Source organism: Sprattus sprattus (assembly GCF_963457725.1).
Source record: "Sprattus sprattus genome assembly, chromosome: 5".
Lineage (NCBI taxonomy): Eukaryota > Metazoa > Chordata > Actinopteri > Clupeiformes > Clupeidae > Sprattus > Sprattus sprattus.
Window position 1 is genome coordinate 25,149,408 of NC_137924.1, and position 17,531 is coordinate 25,166,938.

Consider the following 17,531-nt stretch of genomic DNA (forward strand, 5'->3'; position numbering starts at 1 on the left):
TGCGCCTACTAGTGGAGAAGTAGTGCAAAACAGATGTTTTGCATAGTAAGTCATCTTAGGCAGTGTTGGGGAAGTAACTACGAAATCATAGCTTTGCAAGCGACCAACTGCTTCACACTGGAAGAAGTTGAACTTAAGCAAAGCTACCCTTAACTCAAGCTGCTTAGAACAAAATATCTTAAAATTCTTTAATAATTTGATCAAATTGGCAATGTACACGGAATTTCATATTACAGAAAACGAAACTCATCTCCTGCATGCTGCGGACACAACGAATTTCTCAAGGCTGGAGCACTTGCGCCCCCTAGTGATATTAGTGCAAAACAGATATTGGACATAATTATTGGTCATCATAGGCAGTACAGTGTTACTAGGGAAGTTACCATAAAAGCATAGCTTTACAAGCAAGGAATTCTACACTGAAAAAGTTGAACTACAGCAAAGTTACCCTTAACTAAAGCTGCTTAGAAAAAAAAATTAAACTACTTTAGTAGTACAAATGTACACGTGATAAAAAAAAAGTCTCATGCACCTTCATGTTTACAGGTCATACATAAACAAACAAACAAAAAGACTGTATTCATGGGCAAGAAGTGCAAGAAATGTCAGCTTTGGTTTTGTATAAAATGTCTTTCAGTCAGACACCAGCCTTCCTGAAACTAGAGTTTAGTCAAGTTCACTTTTAACTCTAATTTGTTTGTTCTTTTACTGTATTGTGTTTTATTCTTTTGGTTTTATTCTGTTATTGTATTCTTATGTATCTGTTTATTTTTATATCTGTTTGCTTTTACACGTCTTATCTGTTTTTATTATATATTTTTATCATTTTGAATCTCTTAATCTCTAATTATTGAACTCTAAGGTTAAGCAACTGATCTTTGGTACCTAGCCTGCGTTGTTTTTACATTTGGGGAGAATTGACCCTCTCTTTTAAAAAAGACACGTTGATTTTCTAAAAATAAAATTAAAAAAACAATGAGTTACATCCAGAGACATTGTGCATAGCAAGTCATTATTCTGCACTTCCCTCAGCAGGTTTACAAAACCAAGAGGATACCAGTTTGACAGAGAAATCTGTGAGAAATACATTGGTTTAAACTATAGTGAGGATTAGGGTAAGGTTATTTGGTTGGTAAATGTTACATACCTAATTTGGTAGATGTCAACAACTGGACAAGCTGACAGACTTCCTTGTAAGTTAGTGTGAAATCTGATTGTTCTACTCAATGAAAACAGTTTGTGGCAAGGCAAATTAAATTGGGTCATTCAGGTTTAAAGGCATTGATAGTTTATTTTATTTTCAACCAGTTAACAAAATCAATAATTGTTGGAATGTTCAAAACTCAGTGAGCACAAACCACAATGACACGGAAAACATCTAATACTATCTCTGTGGTTGTGTAAGCATGTGTGTTGGTGGGAAGGTAGGGCCAGAGTAGTATAATCGGAGGTAGAAGTATACACATAAAGTTAAAGAGGGCATTAAGAGGAAACAGGAAATGCCACTATGTTAGACTGACTGGGGTCATGCATTTGGTCTGGGAGGCAGTGGATGGAGTTAGTTTCACATGTGCCACATGTTTTGTCTCTAGCTCCACAGCTCAGCCTCAGCCCACTCCAGATAACTCTTGGGCTCCCTCTAGTGGTCGCAGCCAAAGAGCTCCGTGGACACCCTCTTGGCTTCAGGGATGGATTTGGCAGCTTTCATGAGCATGAGGCTCTCAAAGTGGTAAAAATGGTTGCCAACAACAATCTTGACTCCATCAGGACCGCACATGGCAGCATCCACATACTTGAAGAGGGTGAAGAGGCCTTCCTTAGTAGGCACTCGAGGTGTTGCCTTTAGGTCGACTTCATAGAGGGTTTGATCTGGATGTACACAATTGAAAAGAGTTGAAAACATCTGTCATTGCAACATCCGCCATAAGAGAAAAGTCTCAGTCATGAGGTATAAGAGGTACCTTTAATAACATGAGCAATATGGTGATCTTGGCAAACAAATGCTGCGTCCACAGGTCCATCAATTCCAAGCTCCTCTTTCAGAGGTTTTGGGTAGCCTTCCAGGTGTGTGTGTGGCTCCCCAACCTTGTAGACATACACTTCACTGTCCTGCAAAAAATGATATTCATACATGTCAAAATCTGGCTGTTGTCCTTGTTTTATGCCTTATACTTTTCGTTTTTTTTTTTTTAAATGTTATTCTACTGTCAATCGGTCAAAATACTGAAGGGTAGTGTGAAGAAGTAGTGGCACCTTGATCATGTGCATGTGGCCTTCATAGGAGAAGACAGCATCCACCTCACTGTGCAGTTCCTTGAAGGCACTCTCAATGGTGTCTGAGTGCATTTTCTCTCCGTCCATACGCAGGAAGTGGTGGGCTTAGAGGGAGGAAAATTTTTTAAAAAAAGAGAGTCGTGTGTTGGACTAGAGGGTATTGGGCAGACAAAAAAATTAAAAGGTCACACCCCAAGTCGAGATTACATTTGGTGCACAGCTGGATCAAGCACACATACTTATCATACTTACCCCTGAATGCATAAACACTTCCAGCATCATCAGATGTGACTGCATCAAGGTGCACATGGCTGCACTGTTCTCTCTCCACGTGGCTACTGGCATCACCTGAGGAGGAGACAGAAAGTTAGAAGGAGCACTGACATGTTGCCTAAATGCTAATGTCACCTTGGACCCACTATTTGCTCGTCACATGACTCTATTGCATGAATACTTTCTGTAAGACCTGTTGTCTCACATTCTGTAATTTATTTACTTCTCAACAGTATAATTTGTTAAGCTCCATGAAATTCATGTGCAAACATTGAAACCCCAAAATCGTAATTTCTTTATTCTCCAAAATAAAGATTGGTCAAATCTTTTCACTCACCAAACTTTGGGCACCTCATGAAGTATTCACGGGCATCCTTGGGGTATCTGCCATGTACCTCTCCTGTCATTGGGTCAAACTTGGAGAACTGGTGACCATGGAAACAGTAATAGTGGCCAAGCCAGCGGAAGGCTGAAGTGCAGTTAGGCATACTCTTGAACTCCTCCTTCTCTACCATCTTCTGGGTTTTGACATCGTAGTGGTAGATATCATCACCTGGAGGAAAAATAAGATCACAAATGCAGAAGCTTCAAAAAGTTACAAAGAAATTATTTTTGACTGCTTGGTATACTCTGTTTTGAGTGATTGACTTTATCCCATTTACCTTTGAAGAAGAGAACCAGGTTGGACTTGCAGTCCTCCTCTGGACACTCCACAGCAGCATCTAGATGGTCGGGAACCCCAGGGAAGACTTCCTTGATGTCCTTAGGATAGCCTGGCTCCAGGGAATGGTTGAAGTAGCTGAACACTTTGGTGTCCTTTAAACAGCGGGTTAAACGAGTAAGTGGAGTATTTAGGGCATTATAGACACACCAGAAATATTTGATTGCCTTTTATAAGCTATACTCAAACCCTCAGATCAGATATGATACTGATGACTATGTTCCAATGAACAACAGTTCCAGGAAAAAGAAAATGTGATCAGATATGATACTGATGAGCAGGTTCCAATGAACAACAGTACCAGGAAGAAGAACATGTGATCGTGATGCTCAGGAGCATCGGGGATGTGCATGCGGAAAGCAGCGTCCACGTGCCCTAGGTGGTGATGGTCATCCAGCTCAGAAAAAGATTGATTGGAGAGTTCCGCCTTTCCGTGGAAGCCCTTGAAGAGGTGATCACCTAGCAGGAACATAATATGAATAACCTCCTGATATGACTAAGGCCTGAACATCTGTATCTTGCCACATTTACAGTGCAGTGTTAAGGTTTTAGCCATTTCTCTTTACACAGTTATTATTTTCTTCTGCATTAGCGTGTCAGCCATTTTTTTGTAGGCATTTTTGTATGTTGTTGATTGATAAATAAAAAAAACTATTTTGATTCAAACATGCCTTAAACTTTTTGCACACGACTTTATGTTCCTGATTGTTTGGGGATTGAGTACTTTTCCATAATCAAAGTTCATTCACCTTCGAAGAAGTATGGCACTCCTGTCTCTGTGACAGCCACAGCGTCCATCTCCATTCCAGCACAGCGGTCAAGCACAGCAGCGTGGTGCAGAGAGTGGTCATGCTTTGGCGCATCACCTGCTGGCTCATCTGCATTAAAAGAAGGTAAAATCGTGTGGTCACCTTGTTGTTATATAAGTGGAACCTCAGAATTCTCTCTCGATGCCTTACAGAAAGACCATTTTCAAAAGAAGCAGAGCTTTTATGATGAAATACGGCGTATGTCAAACAATTCTAATTAAATATTAAACAAATAAAGCACATAATATAAAAGCTGTTGATGGAGGACAATATTTTGGGCCAAAGCCAGATGTTTCATGGCCTTTGTAATGTATGAATAATCATAAAAAGAGCATTCCAAACCAGAAATCTTTTAAACTGAAACTTTCACTTACCCCCCTGTAAATGCCCCTCATGATGTCTGGAGAGAAAGGGAAAAAATGGACAATAGTGAAAACATTCAAACCACAAAGGCTGTCTTAAAAATAATAAGAAAAATGTGCTGGAGAAGATAAGTAAAAGATCATGCCAAATCGGACAGTCTGGCTGTTGGCGAGAAAACGATCAGGATCTTGCAATGCAATGCAATGCAAGGCAAGGCAAGGCAAGGCAAGGCAAGGCAAGGCAAGGCAAGGCAAGGCAAGGCAAGGCAAGGCAAGGCAAGGCAAGGCAAAAAGATGAAATTGCACAAAGGTTTGAAAATATTTTACTCACGAGGGTGTGGCAAGGCCCAGGGCCAGGCAGAGACACAGCGTCTGGAAGAGCAGCTTCATGGTGAGCAGGACCTCTGGTGCAACCTCTGGAGAGAGATCAGCTGGACAAGGTGCCCAACGTGCAAGTGAACTCGAACTTTTATAGCCCCATCAGGAGAGGGGGGAGGGGGGGGGGGGGATGAGAGAGCCTGGCACAAACTTACTAAGCGTAGGCAGGGGTGGACACATATCTGCCCCCACTCCCCAGGCCCCGTCCAAAACATGGCCAAGGGGCATGCGTTTCCAAGAAACAGACCAAAATCTTCCTCCCTCCCTCCCCAGGGATGAGGACAAATCAATACTTAATCAGAGTTACATAAGGCCTCAGGACACTCTAGGTATTATTAGCAATGTAGGTGGCCCACAAGAAGTGAAGAGAAAGAGACAGAACAATATTTTTAAATGAGAGAGAAGTTTGTGTCTATGACACTTCAGTGGCTGTGGTTTAGGCACCAGGTCATGTGAATCGCTGTGAGACCATGTTCATTTTTGATAGCTCCTGTGTTTTAAATAAACACAATTGAAATTAAAATGGAAAATGTAATGCAATACGATGATCTGTGAGTGAACAGATGTCCTTGATAAATTGTCAAGCATGGAGCAAAGAGTGGTTTCAGAAAGTGCCTTCTATGGCAATTACAGGATAGGGATTATGACCAGGAGAAATAAGTCAGGATGTAATGGGCATGGGCTGGGGTTCAGAATTAACCTCAGGGTAGAAGAAGTCATGTTCCTGTAATTCAACTGGTAGATGAGAACTGAGAACTGTAATTAAGATATGGGTATACTAAAGGAATGTTGGAATGCTGCAAATTGCCTTTTTGTCATGGGTCAGGGAGGTCTGTACTGGCCTACTGACAGATATATCCAGTCTATAATAAGACAAATGTCAAATAAGTTTCCAACAATAACTCAAATCAACACATGAACTGCATTACACATTCGCAAACAGAAAAATGCCCAGTCATCATGTTGCCACTCGTACTCAAAGGAATGGGATTGTGTGATGTTACCTAACAGGTCCTATGCACCTGGGATTATGTTCACAATTATGTTTACAACTATGAATATATAGACTGTCCTAAATCCAGAATAGTCTAGGAAGACTAGGAAATACTTTCTTGTTTTTACTACCACACTCTAAAATAACACACAGTAGCCACAAAAATAAACAACACACAGTATCCACAAAAATAAACCCAGGTCACCTCTGTCAGTCTGTCTCAAGGTAAATTTGGTGATCATTAACCAAACTCTCTCTCCCTCTCTCTCTCTCCCTATCTCTCTCTTTCTCTCATTTACACGTTAAATAAAGACAAATCTTTCTAAATGCAGCAGGAAAAAATTACTGTAAGCCAAGTTCATGAACTTAAATGAAAATGTAGGACAACAGTTTGCATCAAACCAGTTGGTTGTGGCTCCTGGCATAGAAGAGCATAGTGGGATTGAGCGCGTGGCTAGTGTTTACCAAAACACCAACATCTACAGAGGTCAAATGCAAGTTAAACACATTAGTTAGATAAGCAGTTTGCATGTTAAATAGTAAGTGAACTATGCAATGTTATTTGCTATCATTATTCAATCAACCACCCATGTGTACAATGCCTCATCTCTCTACACAGAAGGCAGACAGATTGACGCCTGAACAGACATGGGCCTCAGGATCTGTGTTATGATACGTTTAAATAATGCTCTCTTTCTGCTCTCAACACACCTCTGACTAGGGATGGGTATCGTTTGGGTTTTTTCCGATACCGGTACATAACCGATACTTTTAAAACGATACCGGTGCCTAAACGGTGCCAGAACCGATACTTTTTTTTTTTTTTTAATTAAAGACATTAGGCTTATTTTTTGCCAAGGCAAATAGTTTTCTTCAAATTTAACAATATATTAACTGTTTAAGGTATACTATAAATAAAAATAAATACAAAACACTTGGCTTCAAACCTTTTAACTTCAACTATGAACAATATATTAACTTATAACAACTGTTTACAGTATACTTAAATAAATATAAATAAATACATAACACACTCTGTACACACACTTCAGTAATACTTTTGCAGAAATATGAGCATGTTTGCCTTCAGAGTAAAAAAAATATTAATTAGTTTGCATTTATTTAAACCCACTGGTTTCGTGAATGTGTACTGCCCCTTTAAAAGTTTAGCTTCAGAGCCTCTTGAGTTTTACACGCAATTTTGTTGTTGCATATGCTGCACGTCGCGTTGTTTGAATCTTTTTGTGCGAAATACAGCCACACTTTTGATCGTTTACCTTTCGACATTTTCTCCGTTATATTGATGGCTAGCTCTGTTTGTGCTTGCTCTGTGCAAGGCTGCCTGCTCTTCGCTGTCAGACTGTTGCAATGTTATTGTAGCGTCCGAGTGCTCTCTTAAGAACTCACATTGAGAAGGAATATCTTTGGATGAGACGGTAGCTCTCCGTTTAATAAAGCGTATCCAACTTCTGCTTAGAACAACCACACTTATCTTGAAACCGAAACCACTCGCAAGTCAACCCATTACCATGGCAACTACTCAACACAAATCTCGTTTCCACTAGTCCCATACGGAATGCAGCGTGAGCGACACAGGCGAGAGTCTACATTGGGAGATGGAGCAGTTTTATATGTGCCCCACGAAATCTGTTAGCAACACAAAAAAGTATACAGATCGTACCCAGAAAGATCTACGCCATTAACGTTACATCTCGTTAGCTATCGCTAGTTTTGTTAAATTATAAAAATTTAAATTAAAAAAAAAAAAAAAAAAAAAATCTGCTCAGGCACCGAAAGGAAGCACCGAAATCTGCGTTGCATTTCGGTCCGGGTAGGTATCGGTTGTATGGAACCGGTGCCGTATTGGTACCGGTTCTCGGTACCCAACCCTACCTCTGACACTGAAGCTATGGTGGCTAATTATTTTGCCAGAGTGAAAAAAGGCTACACAACCTTAAAAAAAAGCATTAACGTATACAGTGGTGGCCAAAATTGTTAGAACACTAGGCATATTTAAGAAGTGTCAGTTGTTTTTGTTGAATTGGCCATTAAAATACCCTTAAAACTAATTAAATACTACAAAGTCATCATTATGCTCTATAAACCGTAGAATAGAGCCATCATAAGTAGATTCAGGTCAATTTACGTACAAAAACAAGCTAGGCCTATTTCACTGTCAATGTCACATAATCATGTTCCTTCACAGAAGAAGCCAAATGACTTGTGTAATCATTGTCAGGTGTGATCGTGGTTAAATTGATGGTGATGCAAGAGTCTTAGGACACAGCTCGGTGATTCTTTTGAATGTACAAGGCCTATCTTCCGCATTAAGTGATTGGTAGCATCAGTGTTTTGTCACTGAGGCCACACCACCAATTGATATAGATTCAAAGCCTCTAGAGGCAGTCTTGAAGCATATGTTGCTCTTTGAACATGGCTAAGGTGAAGAATGAGCTAATTTGTGAGCAACAGGTTCGAATAAAGGCCCTTTTTGATGCTGGCTGTAGTTACCAATGCATAGCCAAGGACTTGACATGCAGTCCAAGCACTGTAAAGTACACTTTAGACCGCCATGCCACCAGAACCGAGAGGGGAGAGGCTGAAAAAATTAACTTTTCAGACAGACAAGTGAAGCATCTCAGAATTCTCAGTCTTAAGGACCGAAGAAAGACTTTACGAGAACTGTGTGACGAGATTAACACCACAATAACTAATGGTTCAATAGTGTCCTCAAGAACTGTGCGTCGGAAGCTGTGAGAAAAAGGACTTTTTGGCAGAATAGCAGCACAGAAACATTACTGAAAGAGAAAAATAGAGTGAAACGCCTGATATTTGCAAAAGAACACAAGAAATGGACAAAGAAAGATTGGTATAAGTGTTGTGGACTGATGAGTCCAGGTTTGAATAGTTTGGCAACAAGCAAAGAGTGTATGTTCAACAAAGTGAGGGGGAGAGATATAAAATTGAGTGTCTCTTGCCAACAGTTAGACAAGGAGGGGGTAGTATTAGGTGTGGGGTACTTAATCCTCAGGAACAGGTGAATTTGGCGAAATTGATGGAATCATGAATAAGAAAGTATACCATAACATTCTGGTGAGGCACAGGGTACCTTCTGCGAGTCGTGTTAATGGGCCTGGATTTATTTTCCAAGAGGGCAATGACCCTAAACATTCTTCTAACTATTGCCGGTACGACCTGTGACATAAAGGAATCTGCTGGAATATTGAAAATGATGGACCGGCCCTCTCAAAGTCTGGACCTCAAACCCATCAAGCAAATTTGGGGCGAGTTTAAAATAAACTGGACAGATCTATTGTACATTCAAAGGAAAGCCTTTGGCTTGAGTTGCAGAAGGCATGGGATAACATTAGTGTTGAAGTTCTCAAGAAATATATTGACTCTATGCCAGAGAGATGTGCTGCTGTAATTGCTGCAAAAGGTGGGCGTACCAAATATTAAAGTTAAAAGTGGTTAAAAACACTAGGACTCACTTCATCTGTTATTTGTTGTGCTCAGAACAACCATCTGCATGTTTCATTTACATTATGAAATTAAATCATGTTTTGGAGTAAAAAAAAAGGTCAATATTCCCAGATCTGTCAGGTGTTCTAATAATTTTGGCCACCACTGTATATCAAACATAACATTGACAATATATCAAAAATTAAAAAAAATCCCAATATACAAGCTCCACTTAGTCCTTAACCATGGGTAGAAGGGAAAGAACAATGTGTATACAAACAAGTTGTAAACAAAAATAATTCTACTGCTTACCCACTAATGATCACATTTTTGGTTAAATTTGATTGAACATTTAACACTTGGATTACTAGCCAGTGGGTCAGCTGAAAAAAGAGCCGGAATTAAGGATCAGGATTTTCAGACATAAAAGCAAGAATCAAAGTTTATTACAAAGTCCTTGCTGAAGCTATATGCTTGCTGTATCCTAACAAAACCGTAAACTCATACCATTAGGCTTATAGCTTTGTAAAATGCTTTATTTTACATGGTCAGCACATGTATACATGTGTCTCGCTTTTTCAATATGACAACATCTGGGGTGTAGATGTTTACAGTTTGGGGTTGAAGGTCATCATTCACAGTATCCAAATTCAGCATCCAAAACAGATGCAATAATTCCTTCAGATAAAACCTAAATTAGCCATGAATCGACTCCCCCTGTTTCCTTAATGTTCACTAGCCATTCACTTACAACAGTATCATTCACCTGTAGCAATCAATGCTAATAATTAACACTGACCGTATAGACCGTATAGGACTGTACACGAAAGTCATCTCAACAAAGTCATCTGAGGCTAAGCCAACAGGCATTCGACATCTATGGCCCAGGACATGCTCACATCCAAGAAACATCCATCGATCACTACCATGGAATTGTAATAATATTTACATTACTTCTGTTTTTGCAAATGAGTAGCAATGAGATTGAGATCCCCCAAAGGGCACATGGTATAGATGTTATGTATAAAATATCAGACAAGTTACTATGATGGAGTTAACGCAAAAAAAAATTATAGGATAAAAAGATGGATAAATTAATTTGAAGTTTTTTGCAGTAGATCAGAGTGAAACATGATTAATTCCCACAATTCACATTTTCATAGTTAGCTGAATTTGATGCAGATGTAAAAGCAGATGATGTGCTCTGGTTGTGTTGTGTCTTGAAGCAGCTCAACCGGGGAGCCTGCAGCAGTCCTGGGGTGATTGTGTTCGCTAGCTCTCTGACGGTTCTAGCTCTCGGACAGCTCTAGCTCTCCCTGCTGAAGCCCTCTGGGTTAAAGTGGAGAGGATCCAGACAGACCTGCTAATACCTAACATGGTCTGACCAGACCCCTCACGTCCCTGGGTCACTGACCAGCTGGCCTTTTACACCCCAAGGCCACGCTGACTCTGCCCACAAAGGGTGTGATGCCAACATCAATGACCTCTGTACTCAGCACAGACCATGGTGCTGATGCCCACTTTGCTTAGAATGCTTTGCACTATAAAGACTTTTAGTCAGATTGATGTGCCTTCGCAAGTGTTTATTTTTTTTTTACGTACCTAATATCAAGACATGCAGTGGCCTAGTCAACACATTGCCTTATCCAAAAGTGACACTCAAAACACAAAGCATTTACCTCATAACCTATACCTGTGTATACCAGAACCAACCCGAACCAACCCGAACCTGTACGTAGCCTATATCTTTCACTGGCTTTCCTACCAATTCCAAACACATAAATCTTAAGAATGTGTTCTACAGGCTGATTGAAATACGTGCTGCATTGGATGGGCAGCAGAGTAGCTGTGTGCACTGGAAAAAATGCAGGCTAATGGAGAGGTAAGCAAGGACGGAGGGTTTAAAATGGAGCAATAACAACAGAAAACTCAAGATGGCGTGTTTTCAATCTATTTCACAATTTTTTAATTAGTTATGGCCAACACGGCTGCCTTTCTACTCATATATGGTCTCTATACTCAATTCTGACACGTTGTGACTTTCCTTGACATACTACCAGCTGGCTGAAAGATGCAGAAATTCCTGGCTAAACAGAAGTAATTAAGGCTTGGATAGAATTTGTTTTTAAAACATAGGCAAATCAGTGCCAGTTTCATTTACTGCTGCTGTGGAACTCAATTCGTAGAAAAGAAGCCTATTAATCAGGTACATCCATTGTCTGTAAAGCTCATTGAGACCATAGTTTATGACCACATTTAAATAAAGTATAGGCTATGTATTTACTGTTTCATATCTTTAACGTTGCAGTTTTAACCTTGTGTATGCAGGTTTTCATTTTTAAGTGTCAGTGATGTGTTTCAAGTAACACTATCTAATACTGAAATGTAAAAACATTTACTTAAAATATAAAATAAAACATTACCTCTACCTCTACCAATTGGGGGTAATTCACCCTAATTCATTTACAATGGAAAGCAATCAGGTACAAAACTCCTTATTGCTTTATTCATTTTTAAAATTCTCTTTATTGAAACCAGTGGGAGAACCATGTTTAATATTGTTTGAAACCAGTCTCATACAGTTTGGATTAAGACTCAAACAATGACTACTGCAGACTGCAGTGTCCTGAAAAGACAATGTAGAGACATAGCAGGTAGCAAAGTCGCATAATCATCAATACTAATGTGAAGACACATTGCAGTGCGTTTTTTCTTCTCACCCTTACAAATTAATTGAAATAAATGCCATTGGTCTGTTTGTATGCTCCCCACTTCCCCTCTATCTCTCACTCCCCCTCTCTATATATCACTCCCTCTCTCTATCTCTTACTCCCTCTCTCTATCTCTTGCTCTGGATATAACTGTCTGTGATTGCTGCTCCCCCTAGTGTTCACAGCCCAGAAATTCCCGAGAGATTTTGTGTGGCTCTGGGCGGATTCTGCTGAAGGCCAGGACTTGAGGCGTATCATAACGGTAGAAGTCCTCATCCACAAAGATCTTTACCCCATCTGTACCACACATGCCAGCATTCACCTTTTTAAAGGGTAGGGGTGCCTCTTTATCTATGACTCTGGGAGTCACTGTCAGATCGATATCATACATCTTATCATCTGTATGTGAAAGACAGAGAGACAGAGAGAGAGAGAGGGAGAGATAGAAAATAAACATGTCACTTAGTTTAGACTGAATGAGTCATTCAAGAGTGCTTAACTAGGGAGAAAAAAAGTCAGTTCATGGGGAACACCTGTCATGACCTAAAGATAGACTTAACACCTGTGCAGAACTGTGACAAATCAAAGTGAGAACAGCTTGTGTCTCCATGTATGTGTGTGTGTGTGTGTGTGTGTGTGTATGTGTACTGTGCAAATAACCTTTGATAACGTGTGCAATCTCATGCTCCCCACAGACGAAAGCTGCATCCACAGGTCCCTCGACCCCCAGCTCCTCTTGCAAGCTTTTGGGGTACCCTTCAATAAGTGCATAACCCGGACCCGATTTATAAATGTACACCTGATCTCCCTGTTGGGAAAATGCGAAAAACACAAAGGTTGGTCTCTCATGTGACATTCATTTCAATAGGCTCATCATTGCTGGATTCATGGGATTTAAAGCTCTTGACCAGAATAACTTAGTTCTTTACTTCAATGACAATTAGGTAGAGGTGTATTTTTGCATATACACCTCTGACCTCTGAACTCTGACCTCTGCCGATGACAGATGGACATGGCTGCTGTCCTGTCGGGAATGTAAACGGCCCGAGACATGGGTGAGAGCTGTTACCTTGATGATGTAGACTTTTCCAGTGTAGGTGAAAACAGCGTCCACATCCCCACTCACTTCCTTCCAAGTGTTGCTGATGGGGAAAGGATGCCAGCCATCCCGGTGTGTGTCCAGCCTCATGTAAAGATTACCTAAAGGGCAGAGAATGGGAGAGTTGTCTACCTCTTTATACTGTCCTATCTTTGCTCTGTATACTGTACAGAACAGGCCTACTGCACAGAGGCATACCCCCACGCACCTCTGAATGCATAAGCCTTGCCCAAGTCATCTGAGGTGATGGCATCCACTCGGGTGTTTTTGCAAAGATCTTGCGACGTGTCACCACTCCCGTGGCCTTCCAGATCAATAAAATAAACATTAATGAGGACCGTACTCAGACCACATAAAACAAACTTCACTGGGACAGAACACCATAAGGACAGTCATACCGTGATGTGCAGTAATGCCACTGTGGCGTGTGATTTTAAAGATATAAGTTAAAAGATATATTTATTTAGTACTCCATCCCACACACCAAAGTTGGGGCAGCGCATGAAGTACTTGCGGGCATCCTTTGGGTACTCGCCCACCACCGTGCCCGTGACCGGATGGAAGCGGGTGAACTCGTGCCCACTGAAACAGTAGTAATGCTCGAGCCAGCGGAGGGTGGAGGTGCAGTTGGGCAGGTGGGACCACACCTTGGTTTTCACTGTCTTGGTCCTGGTGTCGTAGTGGAACACCTGGTTTTCTGTACATCACGACCAAAAGATACATAGACACACACGAAGGAGGATAATGGAACAGTGTTAATGTTCATAACATCTTTTTTCTGTGCAGCTATTGGCTTCCGTTTTTTGTTATCTATTCACATCATCTCACCTTTAAAGAAGAGGACAGAGTCAGTCACGCATTCTCCTTTAGGGCACTCTGCTGCATCCAGATGACTCGGAACCCCAGGGAACACCTCTGAGATGTCTTTGGGAAAGCCCTTTTCCAGGGACTTCTGGTAATAACTGAAGACTTTGTCGTCCTAGAGGCAGAGTAGGGAGAGTGATAGTGGTCTATGAGTGTGAAAAAAGTTTATCATGACCACCGCTGCATACAGGAAGTCGGTCTTATAGTGTATGTAGCTTCTTCTTTTTCTTCTAGCTTTTTTCACAATTTTTTTGGATGGCAATACCATAAACTTAAACCTTGACAATTTGATATGGTTGTTGTTCCCCATGGCTGATACAGCATAGAAGGTTTGTGTCCCTAGGTGTGCATTTCCCTCGGTGCTAGCGCCCTCTGAAGTGGGGTTAGGGTCAAACCACTTGTTGGGCAATAGCTCAAAAACGTTTTGCCAGACATAATTAAATGTATATGCCAAGCTGGCCTCTAGGTGGCGTATTACCCTTGTTCATTAGGATTAATTTGTGGAGTGGCACCACCTAGTGAATAATGTTCAAATACATGTTTTAGCTCGTCACTAGTCAATATCTTATTATGTAAAGGTTCACACTTTACAAACTCTTTTGTAGACTCGTACATAATGGTGTTTAGAAGGTATTTACTCAATTTCAAACAAATCAGCCACAGGATGGCGCTACAACGTCTTTCTTCTATTCCTCTGACATGGTTTCATCTATCTATCTAATTTTGTCTTTAAATTCTTAGGTATCGTTAAAATAGTCCTCGTTCACCTGTTGAAGCATTCAAATCATTCAACCTTGGGGCAGTTCGCACATTCTTCATGGACCCTGATGATCGCTGCTTGCAGCTATATTTAAATGTGTTATTATTATTATATACAGTGTATATCGTTATTCTGTAATCAATGTTGTTTCTTGTAGGCCTATATGTGTCATTTCCCCAATATTAAGTATTGTTTTTAGGCATATTCACAGGTAGGCTACTGTTTCACACCCAATCAGCGTTCAACCGCAACATCCACAAACTACAGTTCCTTGATTTTTGACTAAGAACAAGATATACAGCAAACTTTCTATTGTTGCCATAAAAACGTAATCATTTGAGATAACATACTTTCCTTGGAACGGAAAGTATCTTGTTATTTCACCTAATTCTTTCTCATTCTCTCACTTTATGTTGTGGTCATACAGTATTCCACACCGCTAGGCGGTATGCCTAGTTATGGCTCTGTGCAACTAAGAATGGCTTCTTCTACTCAGGGAAAGGGTGGAGTTCTGTGCTGGACCTTACCAGAAAGAAGAACGTGTGATCGTGATGAACAGTGTCATCTGGATAGTGCATGCGGAAGGCAGCATCAACGTGGCCCAGGTGGTGATGGTCATCCAGCTCCTTAAACGAGGAGTTTATCAACTCAGGTTGCCCATGAAAGCCCTTCCACACATGGTCACCTGACAACCAGTAAGATTGGTTAAATGCAGCCCACCAGTCTAGGCAGGATTATTCTGATGTAGTGTGGTGTTTAACATCAGAAATAAAAGGTAAAATGACACTCTTTTCTCCAGTTTCGAGAGTCGATAGAGAAGATAGTTCTCAGTGGAAGCATGTTGTGTTGATTTACTTTCAGACTTGATACAGCCTGTCATCAACACAACTTCACAAGTCTGTCTTTCACCTACCCTTGAAGAAGAGCATGACTCCACTCTCATCTGGAGCAATGGCATCAAACTCCAGTCCCTCACAGCGATCCAGTTTAGCATCATGGTGGAGAGATCTAAAGAGAGACAGACAGAGAGAGAGAGAGAGAGAGAGAGAGAGAGAGAGAGAGAGATAGAGAGAGAGAGAGAGAGAGAGTCAGTCCAGTCAAACTAATTTTGACATCAGTGGCACTGTCCTTATTCTAGTTCTTTCTTTCATCTTTGTTTCATAATCTCTCATGAAACACTGCAAATTAAATCCCAAAAATATTAACACTTATTAAGAACTGAACCATGGACGGGAGCCAAACTCAGACACTTTTCAACATAATACAGCTGCTCTCCTGCAGTTAAAATGTGCTTCCCTGCAGCTAGATGCATTTCTCTTATTGCATGGCAAAATTGGTATTCCAAATTGGTGCACAGTAATGCTTTGTAAGCAAGGATCTCATACCAAAAAGGCCAAATCAATAGCCTTTCTAAACCACTGATATTGACTTAACTCCCAGGCAAACAGATCAGACAAAAGTCCACAGTTTTGCATAATCTTGCACTAAGTATGAACATGGCAAACAGTGAGTGACGGCCGGGAAGAGACGGAGAGAAAAAGAGAGAAGGAGAAAAAGGGAGAAGGGAGACAGAGAAATAAGAGGGAAGAAGACAAAATTCACAGAGGAAAGTAGAAATCAAACATATTTCACAAGGAGGTTACAGAGTCGAGGGGTGAAGCTCAGTGGAGACTGATTGCTGTAAGAATCTCTGGCTGGAACACTCACTCGGGTGGTGTATCAGGGACCCCTTGGCCGAGGCTCAGGCCCAGGGCCAGGCAGAGACACAGCGTCTGGAAGAGCAGCTTCATGGTGAGCAGGACCTCTGGTGCAACCTCTGGAGAGAGATCAGCTGGACAAGGTGCCCAACGTGCAAGTGGACTCAAACTTTTATAGCCCTATCGGGGGGGGGGGGGGGAGGGGTACACACACACATACACACACACACACACACACACACACACACACACACACACACACACACACACACACACACACACACACACAGACAACCTATGTCAAACTTGTGACCTCCCCTCTGCACACATGTGCAAACATACACAACATGCACATACATAGATATGGAACCAAGACCCCACTCCCCCACCAACCATAGTAAGCAACTTCACCACACAAGTACAGAAACTCAAATGTTTTTGATAAACACTGGGAGAGGAAGATTGTAAAATACAGCAATTTGAAATGGTATATTGAATACAGAGTTTAGTCATGATTACACAAAAATATGACTGGATGTTCAACATGATAATAAATAGGAAAAGAACAGGGAAAAAAGTACAGACAATGTGTACATGACATTCATTTGATTGCCTTGTGCTCTGGGATCTTTTTGAAGTTTGGATTTGGATTTGTGTATCGCATTACTTAGACACTGTATTAGGGAATGATACACTATGGAATTGTATGACATATAACCATGGTGATGGGGTCATTGTCTGGTGTGAATCTTAAAACAAAGGGAGAAGGGGGTCAAGGAAAACAGAGTTTCAACATCTACAAAGCAGAAATATGCTACAAAAAACGACACATACAACAGTGGTGTGTTACCTTATCTCACTATATTTATCCCTTTTAAGAAATTCAGTTTTCCCTGATATCGCTCGTTGTCATAGTTAGAATCATTAAATGTTTATTTTGTTTGTATAATTATTCATGTGGAGTCATTATTTATTCAAAGGTTTCACAAGTGTGCCCCCGCCTAAGGTGCCCTAGAAGAAATGCTTGGCAGAGTGCAGACATGTGATGCAATTGTATTCCTGGTAGGGCCTACGATTGCTGGATCTCACAATCTATCTGGTCCTGTCCTCACCTTTCGTTCTCTTAA

At 40.8% G+C, this 17,531-nt stretch overlaps 2 protein-coding genes across 2 annotated transcripts; both read right to left on the reverse strand.

Moving 5' to 3' along the window:
• Nucleotides 1-1,639: 1,639 nt before the first annotated feature.
• On the reverse strand, nucleotides 1,640-4,829 carry LOC308365870 (hemopexin-like; the record flags this gene model as incomplete). The annotated part of the gene is made up of 10 exons (XM_080839486.1): nucleotides 1,640-1,869; nucleotides 1,962-2,109; nucleotides 2,254-2,378; nucleotides 2,527-2,622; nucleotides 2,885-3,100; nucleotides 3,210-3,363; nucleotides 3,570-3,727; nucleotides 4,018-4,146; nucleotides 4,452-4,477; nucleotides 4,771-4,829. The coding sequence occupies 10 exons, from the start codon at nucleotides 4,827-4,829 to the stop codon at nucleotides 1,640-1,642; spliced, it is 1,341 nt and encodes a 446-aa protein (XP_080695612.1).
• Nucleotides 4,830-12,156: 7,327 nt separating this feature from the next.
• Nucleotides 12,157-16,497, reverse strand: LOC308366095 (hemopexin-like; the record flags this gene model as incomplete). The annotated part of the gene is made up of 9 exons (XM_080839731.1): nucleotides 12,157-12,383; nucleotides 12,645-12,792; nucleotides 13,054-13,184; nucleotides 13,292-13,387; nucleotides 13,568-13,780; nucleotides 13,912-14,062; nucleotides 15,235-15,392; nucleotides 15,621-15,715; nucleotides 16,415-16,497. The coding sequence occupies 9 exons, from the start codon at nucleotides 16,495-16,497 to the stop codon at nucleotides 12,157-12,159; spliced, it is 1,302 nt and encodes a 433-aa protein (XP_080695857.1).
• Between the last annotated feature and the right edge of the window lie 1,034 nt (nucleotides 16,498-17,531).